The sequence below is a fragment of the Epinephelus fuscoguttatus genome, linkage group LG7, assembly GCF_011397635.1.
Source record: "Epinephelus fuscoguttatus linkage group LG7, E.fuscoguttatus.final_Chr_v1".
Classification (NCBI taxonomy): Eukaryota; Metazoa; Chordata; class Actinopteri; order Perciformes; family Serranidae; genus Epinephelus; species Epinephelus fuscoguttatus.
Window position 1 is genome coordinate 36,593,074 of NC_064758.1, and position 13,728 is coordinate 36,606,801.

The 13,728-nt window shown below is 38.0% G+C and overlaps 1 protein-coding gene across 1 annotated transcript; it reads left to right on the top strand.

Moving 5' to 3' along the window:
• Nucleotides 1-1,820: 1,820 nt before the first annotated feature.
• cd63 (CD63 molecule) lies at nt 1,821-13,684 on the top strand. The gene is made up of 8 exons (XM_049580887.1): nt 1,821-1,976; nt 2,784-2,869; nt 8,818-9,006; nt 9,116-9,190; nt 9,282-9,380; nt 9,583-9,726; nt 11,971-12,054; nt 13,270-13,684. Exons 2-8 carry the CDS (start codon nt 2,804-2,806, stop codon nt 13,333-13,335), a joined length of 723 nt encoding a protein of 240 aa, XP_049436844.1. The 5' UTR covers nt 1,821-1,976; nt 2,784-2,803; the 3' UTR covers nt 13,336-13,684.
• The last annotated feature ends 44 nt before the right edge of the window (nt 13,685-13,728 follow it).

Genomic DNA, 13,728 nt, shown 5'->3' on the forward strand with positions numbered 1-13,728 from the left:
TGTAGTGTGACTGAGTACATTTACTCAAGTACTGTACTTAAGTAAAATTTTGAGTCACTTGCCCACATTAATGCATAAATAATTATAACACAATAATATACATTATTATGAAATAGGCCATTCTGCACAATAAATACTTTTACTTTTGATACACTGCTGGGTAGTTTAATCAACTGGTTTCATGCCTGGACCAGAGATCACCAAATCTTCCCTAGGGTCCATGAGGCCTTCTTGATTTGAGTGTAAAGAGTGTAAAAACAAGTTTTGTTATTTTAGTGTCTGTTTGTTTTTTTTTGTTTGTTTGTTTGTTTGTTTTTAATTAGGCCTATATCTCAATGTATTCATTTTGTGGGGGGAAAAAAAGAAACCAAGTGAAATTGTTGATTTTAAAGTGTGGGTTATTATTCATGATATTTGAAATAACCACAGAGCTAAAAGAACAATGGCCAAGTGTCAGGGAGAAGAAAATACCGACTTTGTTGAAAATGAAGCCTATTAAGCACGTACCACTGGTAATGAATAAATCAATAAATTACTTAATACAGACAGACACACAGACAGACAGACATAGAATTGTATAGAAAGTTCCTAAAAATAACAGAAATATCTGCTCAAAACTCAATCAAATCGCTTGTTTCACACAAACTTCCTGCAGTTATTGTGTTCACTAAATGGGTTTGTTTTACAGATTATCTGCTGTTATTGTTATGCATTGATATAATATGAAATATTGATACAATATGTAACTTAGTCAGGGGTCATCAGTTTACTCAATGATAGAAAAGGGGATAAATCTGTAATAATCTGTCCAGCAACTGACAATAATACATCATAATTTGTTTGTTGTTTAAATTGTGCTTTTTAATAATCTCAATCTGCAAAGAAACTGGTGATTTAAGTTTATAAACAGATGTAGTGGAGTAACAACTGCCTCAAAACTGTATTTAAGAGCAGCACATAATGTACATATTGCTACTCTAGTTAGGAAGCTTAAAGTGAAGATTGGCTTTTAATTAGGAATAAGTCTTGTTTTACTTTCACTGCTAAGAAAAAAACTTGTGGAAGCTACTTTGTTTGTCTGTCATTGATTACAGTGACATATTGTGTATGCATGCAACTTCCTCCATTTTACTTAGCCATGATTCAGTGTACCTTGCATCTCTATGTTTCATCACAAATGCAACGTCACTTACTCATCATTCTTTATGATTTGGTGGATTGGCCATCATTGACCACTCGCAGACAACATCACTGCTATATTTTTTATCCATAAAGCAATTTTGAGCAAACTTCCTGTCTACCTCTGCACCCTTTTATATGTCAGCTCTGGTGGTTACCACCTACGCTCCTCAAAGTGGTTGCTCTTTAATGTGGGTTTTAACAGATCTGCGGAAACCTGCATCCTCCTACTCTGCACCTTAGACATGGAACAATGTTCAAAAAGATCTTAGGGCCACCATGAGGAATGTGGTGACAGAGATATGTGCTTGTTTTTCTTTAAGGCCGCTATGTTTGATGACTCGTTGTTTTATTGTGGATTTTTGTATTATGTGTTGTATTTATTGCATTTTAATGTGTTTTGATTGGCTGCTACCTTGGCCAGGTATCTCTTGTAAAAGAGATTTCGATCTCAGCGGGACTTCTTGGTTAAATAAACGTTAAATAAGAATAAAGAAATAAACTGTTGCTACTTTTACTTCAGTTAAAGCTCTGAATACTGCGAGTAACTTCTTTTGACTACTACCTTCATTAACAGCCAGGTAAGAGTTCTGTGTTTAACGAGGAGACCCTGAAGGCAGCATCATCAAGTTTTGGTGGATAAAAGGAGAAGTCGTGAAGTGGAGAAGGAAGAGGTGGGAAGTGAAGGAGTGAGGAGTGTAGGTAGGAGGGACTATAATAGCACAAGTTAGTCCACAATTTCAACACATCGTCGTCTTCGTCTCTCATCGCAGGACCTTAAATACTTCTCTTCAAAGGTAAACCTGAAAATACCGCCGAAATACCGAACTTTTATCCGTTAATGCTAACCGTGTTTTAAGCTAACAGCTTTGGAACGGAGTGTTTAAATTAGCCGTTTAACGATCGTCACAAAGAAAGTTGTCAAAAAGAGGATTTTTTTCCAGTTGCACATGTGTGGAGGAAACGTTTCCATGTGTCTGTGTTTGTGTAGGACTAACTAAGTTGTAAAACTCTAACAAATTCAATAAGTTTAAGTCGCACTTGTTGATGTAATTAACGTTAGGAGGTCCGGGACAATGCAGATGTTGTTGCTAACTATTAGCGGTGATTAACGGTCCGGGGCAGGGCCGGACGGGACCCTGCTTCCTCCTCAAAACAGGACTGTTGACCCCCTCAGGGTACTAACGATGTGTTTTAAAGACTTTAACTGATTTTTATAGTATTTAAAGTATAACCCTGCCCTTCTGTTAGTGTCTGTTTAATGGTTAAAGAAAGTAGCTGGTGGCTCTCCACTTTGATTTGTCTTTTTAATTATGCTATGGTTGTGTGCCATTCGCCTTGGGTGTAATTATTTCATTCGAACAACAGGTACATGTGTGGTTCACAGAAATATGTATATAAGGGAAACTAAAATGTCTGAACAAAAGTTTATCATGGCTGTCCAGTTCACGGTTCAAGGCTCTTTTTTTATAGTTAAATCAAATGACTCATATTTTCCACACTGCTGATGCTGCTGCTCATATTACATCTGATGCAATGTTCATTTAGTCTGCCTTAAAACAACAGTGAATCTAACAACGTGTGTTTACATTGTTTTAATCCAGGAACCAGATAAGCGTCAGCCATGGGTGTTGAGGGGGGCATGAAATGTATCAAGTTCCTGCTCTTCTTTTTCAACTTCCTTTTCTGGGTGAGTAGCAGCTAACCTCCTCTTTAAATGTTTAAGATGAAAAGGTAGCAAAGTAGATGCAAATGGCTCTAAATATAATGATACTGCGAAGAGAAGGGAGCTCTTGGTGGCAAAAAGTGAAAGCGACAAGGGAGCAAACAGGAGCTAATGTCATCCAGTGTGATTAGTGTTATCAAGATAAGTCAGCCTATCTTTTTGGCAGTCTGAAATATGGACTAGTTATGTGGCATTTCTCCTTTTTGCCAGCACCCGTGACTGTGAGCATGAACTCTGGTCTGCTTATCGCAACACATAGTTATCATAACCGTAGTATAATCCTCTGTAAAATCAGCTGATGAGCAAACACACAACCTGTGACATCTCCTCTTGATTTATCCCTCCTGAACACCTGCTCACTGGCCCATGTGTTTGTTTAATACATGTTTGCTTAGCATGTATGAAAATACGGTGGAACACGAACAGAAGGACATTCTTCTCAGGTATCCTGGATTAACCTGAACGCTTCCTGGATGTCACCTGTTTGCAGTCTCCTCATTGTGTGTCAGAGAGCTTTGGAGCGAGAGGTGGTGATGATGGAATGTGAATCTTATGACCAGATTTCAAAGTTTAACAGCATCATGTGACAGTTTTATTTTTCTGTTCCCTCCTTTACTGACACACCACTGACAGCTTAACACAGTGAACTGTCACACCAAGTGAAACTCTGATAACCATCTCACACAGGACAGGAGGAAGTACAGAATGACAAGCCTGTATTCATTCGCTCTACTCCGTGCGCATTTTTAGAGCTGCAGCTTTGCAACCAAGTTATTTTCACGGTTGTTTTTGACTGTTGTAATTTACTGAAAATCTTTAGACTGTTGGTTGGAGAAAACAAGACATTTTCCAACAATTTATAGACTAATGTAGAGAATAACCAAAAAATTAATCTTATGGCTCGTGTCTAAACAGATAATGAATAAGAATAGATTAAAAAACAGTTGTAATAATACAATATATGTCATTACAGGAGAACTTAAAATCGTTGACAAATGCTGTTCTTTAGTAAACTCATGGGGGGGGGGTGCGTGCCAGGGTGACGTCTTGACATGTCGTCTTTTGTCCAACAGTCCAGTTTATTACAGTAATACAAAAAATAGCAGTATGTAGTAATTTAACACACGTTTTTTACTCACTGTACTCTAGTTGTAAGCAGATATAAGAGTTTATTGATGTATTTGTCGAGCATCTGAAAGTGGAAGCAGGTATATAAACAGATAATGAATAATAATATATTAAAACACTGTTGTTAATATGTAAACCAGAGGCCATTTTGCAATGGGATCACTCAAGCTGCAACACAGCAATCTGTGATTTAAAACAAATGTGGGCCAGGGCCGTAAGATGGGGGGCACTGGTCCTTTTCCTGCTTCCTATCCCACTACTTGTTTGAACCGCACCCAACTTCAAACTCAGCCTTCTTTGTGTGTTTGTTTACTACACATCTGTAAAGTTTTGTGACTGCATCTTGCACTGTTGCAACTTTATCCTGCTGACAAAAATCAGTCCATCTTGAATTAGAGAGGGGGAATTTACCTTGGCACTTTTACACCCCTGACCCACATATGTTTTAAGTAGCAGATTGCTGTATCATGGGCGGAGCGATCCCATCATAAGATGTCCTCTAGTCATTTTATTCTGTTCCATTCTTCTTTTTTTCTGTTCTGTCTTTGTCGTCACTCTGTTTGCCTGCCCTCTTCACTCCTTTTTATTTTCCTACTTCAGCCATTAGCCTCTTATTTGACTCACGCTCAAATATTTACATTGGTGTTGCCACAAAGGAGAGGGCCTCGGCTGCAACAAGGGCTTAATATGGATAACACACAACCAACTGGGCTGACAGTCACCTCACATAAATAAGACTACTGACAGACTTCCAGTGTAAACACACAGTTTTTATCCCTCTGTTAATTTTACTCTAAATTTGTAGTAAGACCAGTTTGGCTGGGCGTTGTCAACCCTGGTGCTTTTGTTCATATGTTTACAACAACTCGGCGCCACTGCTTTTTAATGTTGATAAAAAGCTACTAAAGAGAACGGACTGAGAGTTAATACAGTTAATAACCCTGAGCTGAATTGATGTCTCTATCCTGTTCTACTTCCTGTCAGGATGTGTTTGTTTTTGCTTGGGGACATGTAAAGTACGAGTGATAAAAAGGTCAGTAAATTCAGTCAGTCTGGCTCATAAACAGCCATTAAAGTATTATTAGGGTTATAACCACATCTTTTGATTATTTGTTAACTAGCTGAAATAACTTATTTGTTAAAGAGGAACTACCCATTTTTAAAATGTATGCATGTTATTGTTATGGTCTAAGACCATTAAAAAAAATTAGTTAACACAAACAACTCTCCCAAATTCCAAAACTCAAACATGTCTGGAGCTGTTCCCCAGACAACAGACAGCAAAATATGTTCTAGATGACACTGAGAGCACCCAGGGGAATTTTCTGAGTGTGTGGGGTTTTTTTCTGTTTCAGTACCTAGAACACTACAATAGAGTCGAGCTCATCTGGGTATAAAAATGAAAGCAACCATTGTGTGGGTCCATAATATCAGGCTCCCATTCATTGATGGAGCAGCTCCAGACTGTATAAAAGATAACATCAGAAGTTCGAGACTTATGTGTGTGGTTTCTGGCTTTGAGAGAGTTGCTCATGTTTACAATATTGATTGAACATTCCTAGGCCATTGAAATAAGATATTGGAATTCTTAATTTAGGTGTTGCTCTCCTTTAATACATTACTAAATATAATCCAATATGATATACATTATTCTGATATGGATCATTCTGCCTAATAAGTTCTTTTAGTTTTGGTACTTTAAATATATATTTATGCCAATACTTTTGTACTTTTACTTGAGTAAAATTTTGAATGCAGGACTTTTACTTGTCACAGAATATACTTAATGAAGCCTTTATGTATTATTATTATTATTATTATTATTAGTATTATTATTATTATTATTATTATTTCAAAGCAAAAAAGTCAACAGCAACAAAAAAAAATCCCCTCAAATGTGAATATTTGGTTCTTTTCTTAGTTTTCTTGTATGATAGTAAAGTTAATATTTTGTGTTTCGGACTGATGGTAAGACGGTTGAATAAGTCAATTTAAGCTCCGTGAAACTGTGAAGAGTATTTTTCTCACAGTATTTGGACACTTATCCTCTAATGGATCAATCAAGAAAATAATAATGCAATCATTTCCTAACACTAATGAAAAGAAGCATCAGTTGACGCTCTGTTTATCAGTATGTTCTGCTTATTGCAACATTATAGTGACGTCACAAACAATGAGACAAGTTCACAGTCAGAGTCATTTGATTTTCCATAATATGTTTTCTTGTGGTCAGTATTTTCCACTCCTCATACTGTCTCCATGTATCACTTGACTAATGACCTCATCCAATCACCCTCATTAATGTGTCATCATGTAGACTGCTGTTTAAGGACATGTTCATAACCTGTCAGCATTTATGTACAAATATGTACAAAATATGGCAGTAAAAAGCCCTTTGGCTCTTTTTACAGTTCCGCATATTAAGGAGAGTTTTGAAAGCCTTGAGTTCATTGTTTAGTTTTTCTGCTGCAGACTTGTAGGTCTGTTTAATGTCCAATAAAATAAAACAAATACACACAGAGGAGTCGCGGTAGAGTTGAGCGGTTGATAGGGCTGCAACTTTTTATTATTTTCCGAATCAATTAATCTGCCTGTTATTTTCTTGATTAATTGTTTGGTCATAAAACTATAAAAATACATATTTAATTGACTGATTGTTTCAGCTGTTGTGGTGAAATCCCTTCCCATCCTCAAATTGATTCCACCACAGTTGTGTCTACCCTGAATGTACAGCCTGCAGTCAGAGTGAAGGACATAAAGTTTACTGTGCTGTTTACTTTAGGGCGGGATTATCCCAGCTGATCACGGTCAAATAGTCCACCCTCACAGTGTTTGTAAAAGATCCAATTGAGTGCTCTGTCAACTCCACCCAAAGCAGTGACACATGAATATTACATTTTATCATCTGATCATTTCACATCATCTGCATAAGGGAACTCAAGACTGTTGCAACTTCCTTTCAACTGTTTACAATAAGTGCTTAATCATTTAGTTAAAGTGGTGTTCACAGAGAAGCAAAGAAAAGTTTGAACCTTACAAGCAAGTCGATATCTAACTGTTACCTGTGCTCATGATTAAATACATAATGTTCAAGTTTAAATACCCCTCATGAAATTTGAATATTTTACTTTGAGATCCATCCATCTACACTTATGCAGGGTTCAACGCCCGGTCGGGCAAGTTGGTCAGAGATCTACTTGCCCTATAAAAATTGTTTAATTTAAGCGGCTATCAAATAACAAAGACTGCAGTTATTTTTATGTTATGTAATCTTTATTCACACTGTAGTTATTAATTAAAACAACATATGTCATGTATTGTACCTTAATTCCTACACAAAAATGACAGTGTCAGGGCTTAAAGTGAAAAATTTGTCAGTCGTTCTCCGTCTATAATTTTGCGCCCATGCCCACCTCTATTTATTTTTCACCCCTCTCTCCAGTTCTGCTGTGTTAACACCGGGTTTAATATACTTTGCTTCCATCTCTCTGCCCTGCTCTACTCTACTTCAACGCTACCTAGCTCTCTCTCTACTCTACCAGTAGACTACCACATCCACCTGTTGCACAAAACGCACACAGCAGTGTTTCCCCTAGGATGGAGTTGTAGCAGCGGAGGTGAAGCACACGCATGAAAAATAATTTTCACATGCGTGCACAACCTGCTGGGATGTTTCTATGTATCTACTGGCACCAGAAGGGCTCTTTAGGACTAAGTACATACAGTACATGTGTGCACAGTAATGAGCAGGTGAAATGTCTGTCTAGCTTACATATGAGGTGTCTCAAGATTTAGGAACACAACGCCTGAACGCAACACAAGCTCAGCATGAGTGCCGTGCTGAGCTGCTGTGCGAGCAGCGTGTTTGTCTGTGCGTAACAGCAGTCTTTTGGTTATTTACACACTGTCCATTTCAATAGCTTTGTCAGCTGACAAACTGCACTTCTGGTCCCCAGAAGATGTATCCTACTGACTTTGTTGATCCCCCACCCAATACTGTTAACCTGCAAAAGTAATGGCATTCCCATGGGCTGGGATCAACTTGCTCTTTAGTGCTACTTACCAAATGTTAGCATCCTAACTCATAAAACATGGTAAACATTATATACATAACACATCAGCATGTTAGCATTGTCACTGTGAATATGTGTGCATGTCCTGGGGGTTAGAATAAAGCTTAATTTAATTCAGACACTGACATTAAAAAAAATCTCCTTATCACCTGCTGGGGGGAGGGTGGATCGGTTTTGGCAGACCATTAGTTAGGCCTTTTTGGAAAATAGAATGGCATTTGGTCTCAGAGATTCTGAGCCTTAAATCTAATTTTTCATTTATTTAAAATGGCTAGACCGTGCATATGAATGCAGATCACTGGATATCATATTTAAATGTAATGAATAACATTTAAACCTTTATGGTAAATATTTAATAGTGGTTCAATTTCATTATTAAGCATTTAGTTCCTTATAAAACTCAATTATTTCAGCCTTTCTTTACCTCTGTTTTGTAACCAGATAATCTGAAGGCTCAAACTAAAGAGACATGCTTGCATTACATAAATTCCACCTTAAACTAGAGTTCTTCTAGTACCGATAGCAGTATCAAAATGCCTCTGATACCGCCTTAAAAAACTGGATGCAGGTATCAGTGATTACTCTAGTGTGAGCACTGATCTGATGTCATGGAATTTACTAATAAACTAACAAGTAGCTTCACGTGTGGAAAAAAACAGTATTTGAACATCTCTACCTTAAACTAACCCTCCTCTCCTCTCTTTCCTGCAGTTATGTGGCCTAGCACTGATTGTCGTGGGAATCCTAGTGCAAATGGGTCTGCACAACACCATCAAGATCCGTGATGTGTCAGCCTCAGGAGCCCCCATTGTTCTCATTGCAGTTGGCGTGGTGATTTTCTTCATCGCTTTCTTCGGCTGCTGTGGCGCCTGGAAGGAGAACTACTGCATGGTCACGACGGTAATTTGCATAGTGTGGTATCTGTTAACGACAAAAAGGTTGAGTTAACTAAGCCATTCGAAAAATTAAGTTCATGTAAGAGACTTAAATATCTTATTGTTACCCTCAGTTCGCCATCCTCCTGTTTCTGGTCATTCTTGTGGAGATTGCAGCAGCAATCGCTGGATATGTCTTCAGGAACAAAGTGAGTGTACACTTTCACTGTTTCCTTTGTTAAAATCTATGAGACCCTGCAGGAGGTTTTGTTTAACGTCTTTGTTGTGTCTCCCATCTAGCTCTCAGCTGTGGTTGAGGACAGTCTCACTGACATGATCAACAGTTACAAGAACGGCACGGCTGAATTCAAAAAGAGTGTGGACAAAATGCAGGAGGATGTGAGTTCAGTGTAAATTCTCCTACTCACTGTTTACTCAGCCTGACAACACCTTCACATAACACTGCTGCATCCTGCTGGTCTGTGCTGCATGACATGACATGATGTTTTTCTTTGCCGCGACTGTTGACACAAGTTAGATCCTTTTACTGTACTTTGCTGGCATGTCCATTTCAAATGTTTTTCATTTGACTCACTTCCAGCTGAAATGCTGTGGTGGGAACAGTTCCTCTGACTGGAAGAACTTCGGCCCTGATGGAAAGACTGTGCCTGACTCGTGCTGCATCAAAGTCACTTCGAAGTGTGGAGTCGGGGCCATGACAGACGACGCCAAAGTGCACCAGAAGGTAAACTGTGACTGTAGAAGGAAATGTTTGCATCAGCACGAATTTATCGCAGCCCTGATTCGGCTGTAGGAACAACAGGAACAGAAACACTGGGTTACATACATACATACATTTACTGTCCACTATTAATCAAAGGCATATACGGCTCCAAGAATTATAAATAAATAAAACAAATTACTGAGCACAGCTGGTATTTTAGGGCTCAAAAAATCTGTATGGTTTTTTTTTTTTACGTATTTAAAGATTTGTGCAGGACATTTTAGAGATGAAAAACGAGTCACTCCTATAATGGAAAAACTATCAATGACAAACAATTTGATTGCAACATTGGTCCTCATGCAGAAACATTTTGTTAATTTTCTCTTAAGAGAAAAAATAAGAGAAGTCAACTCAAGATGCACCAATCTGCTCTTACCCAGGTATGCTCAATGATGAATCCCACCTGATCTTAAGTAACCTATTAGCATAGGTAACGCCCCCTTAACACTATACAAGGGCAGGGCTGCGTTCAGCCCCAACAAAACGTAGCAAAACTTTTATTGAAATGGAAACTGTTGAGTGTTGAACACTCTGCTGTGTGAGAATAGCACAGTGCCTTTTAATATGGCGGGGTTTAATTCAGTTCCATTCAAATGGGGTTTATTGGCATGGGAAACATATATAGATATTTACAAAGCAAGTGTGAAGTAAAAACAAAAATTAGTAAGATCTCATAGAATTTGGTTTATATACACGTATGCCATGTGCAAAGACTCTAGCACGTGCCCAAGCATTGTAGAGATGCCACCATAAAAAGGCTGTAAGAAGAAGAAGAACTACAGCAATCAATGTACTGTTAAATAAACCTAAACAAACAGTGTCAGCCCTGGTGTTACAGGAAAATTTAATAACACAGCAATGGACACACATTCTGAAGTATTCAGATCCTTTACTTAAGTAAAAGTACTAATGCCAAACTGTAAAAGTACTCGGTTACTCATAAAGTCCTGCATTGAAAATGGTACTTTGGTAAAAGTTTGTTAAATAATTTTTAAAATATTTCACTTAATTGACGAATCGTTTCAGCCACACTTGTTCATGTGGGGGTTTTTTTTGGTCAAAAATCCTAATTTGTAACGTAACTAAAAACTAAAGTTATCAAATTATTGTTTGTCGTGTTTTGTCGTTGAGTAGAAGTAGAAAGTGGCATAAGAATAAAATAGTCAAGTATAGTGAAAGCATCTCAAATTTGTAAATGTTGGAGAGAAGAGCAAAATGAAGGAAACAGTGGTGAATCCAATAAATAAATGGGTATTAACAAAATAAGAAAAAAATGTGCATACAAACAAAAATACTAGGGATGTGTTCCTATATTGCTTTCTGCGTGAAGACCACTGTTTCTAACTTCCCTGAAATTTATCTTTGGCATTTTGGGTTCTTTTTAGTTATCAACAGACATTTAATGAGTATATCTGCGCTCATCGATACATCAGCCGGTTTATTGGTCAGGCTCGAGTGTGAAGAGAAAGAGGTTATGCACTGAAAAATAAACCCAAATAAACCCGTCGTCAACAACACGTTCAGCACCAAACAGTTGGCAAAGATGAGGACCTGTCGCTGGAAAAGGTCAAGCATCAGAGCTGCAGAGCTAATAGTTGAGACCAAACAGGAGCTAGACAGAAAGTAAACATTAGACAGAAACAAGACTCCAGTAGGATTATAATGGTGCTCTCTGTGCCAAATAGGCACATACACACATACACTTTTGGTGTGTAATGAGTCTCTACACAGGTGCATGTAAATCAGACATCTCTGTGGTATAATGGCCTCAAACTGTGTTATATGACGTAGGCCATATAGCTGAGAAAAGATCGAATATTTCCCTGTGTGATGTGGTAACTGTGCTTTATGATCATTTACGTATTTTGTCACCTGCATTAAATGTGCTCACCCACTTTGTGGTACAGTGAAGGGTTAACCACTTCAGTACATCTCTATGCACTGGGTTTTAATAAGATTTACAATCAGTTAAAGAAGGGGAACGGGTAGTTGATTTTGCAGTAATGCATATTTCACACATACAGCATTGGTGTGTGGGGTTTTAAACAACGAGGAAGTAACACCAGAGTCAACAAACCTCAACCGTTAATAAGAAGTCAACGTTATTCCCCGAGGCAACGGGTTTCTCAGTTAACAGCTCAACCAGTGAAATCTCCATATTGGATCTAACAACTTATTTTGCTATTGTTTGTGTTGTTGTTGCAGGGATGTCACGATGCTTTTGAGGCTTTACTGAAGAAAAACATCCTGTGGGTGATAGTCGCAGCTCTTATCATTGCATTCCTGCAGGTACGTAACATAAACAAAAGAGACATTACTATAACCAGACATGACTCGGTGCAGAATTCCTAAGCAGTTCATTTTTACTACTAAAGTTTACCTGCAAGGATGATTTTTATTTAAATGTGTTTTTGTATTCATTTTGTCATTTAAAGATACAGTTGGTAACTTTTATAAAATAACTATTTGTCATATTTGCTTTAACAGTCATTACATCCACTCAGTAGTACGAGGCAGAGAATATGTAAAACATAAATCATGTTCCTTTGCCTCCTGTTAAGGGGCTTTTATATCGCTGCATGGAAACTCACCACCTTCAGTCATTTTAAAGAGGGGGAAGGCAGCAGAGGGGAAGTGGTTTGGAACAAGGTGGTCAGGGTATGAAGCAGTTCGCCCCCCACATGCACACGTACCGATTTCACTCTGTCATGCTGAGCTCACAGTGTTTAGCCGATCAAATAGAATCAGAAAAAGACAAGATGGAGGAGTTGATAATGTCGGTGTCTTTCAAACAAACAGTAATGGATTCCGTGAGCAAAGGCCTCAAAGCAGCCGTCAGTCACGTCCATCACTGCTCGTGAACTGCGGTCAGACTTTCACACTTGGCAGCGCCAATCGAATATAGAAACTCAGATTCTGTTACTGCCTATTTTCTCATCTTTCTCAAATGTTTTCATAACCATATTTTATCGTGCTGTTCAGTGGTAAGATGAGAAAGTTCTTTCGGCGGTAGGGGGATACATCGTTTTAGCTCGACTGTTTTCAACATGGCGGCTGGGTCACAAACTTATCTTATTTTTCAGCTCAACAGTACACTAAAACAAATCGTGAAAATATTTGAGGCAAGAAATAGGCAAGGCAGAAACAGAAACCTGATTCATATTTGATTGACATGATTGACAGCTGCGTTAGAGACTTTTGCAGCCACAGTGGACTCCAGCAAATGCCTGAGAAGCACTACAAGGAGGGAAATTATTTTTTTCACATTCTATCTGTCTCATGTACTTCTGTGTAGTGACAATTTCAGCAAGTTATTTTCATAAAAGTTACCAACTGTATCTTTAACTCATTTCTTTATAAATTTAATTAGTTGGAATACATTTTTATTTTCACATCTGGTGTTTTTATCTTGCCTGTAAGAGTGCCACTACAGATCTGTTAGTATCCTATAAATATTTGATGTCAGCATCCTCTCCTTCTTGTATGTGATTGTTTTCCTTTCAGATTTTGGGCATTGTGTTCGCCTGCTTGTTGATGAGAGGCATCCGCAGCGGCTACGAAGTCATGTGATCCAGCTGCACACCTGCGTAGTTCAGTTCGCCCTTATTAGGAGCTTGGTTTGGAAACTTTTAATTAACATTAACATTCATCTTATACTTCAGATTTAATGCACAGAACAATGTATTTTCACTTGTATTGATTTTGGATTATATTTTCATAGGTTAATATCTCTGCTTCGTCACTGTATGTGCATAGGCCATTATAGAAATGATTCCTGTCCACTTTATCTTCAGCATATGTTCTTGCTGGTTTTGAGGGATTCTAACATCTTTTACTTTACTCGTGTTTAAGAGACTTAAGTTCTGTTTTTATGTTTTGCTGGTTCCCAGCTTGTTTTTATTAAAGACTCTTTAAATTACATCTGAATTTGCTTTACGTGTAAATGAAAACAGGGAAAATAGA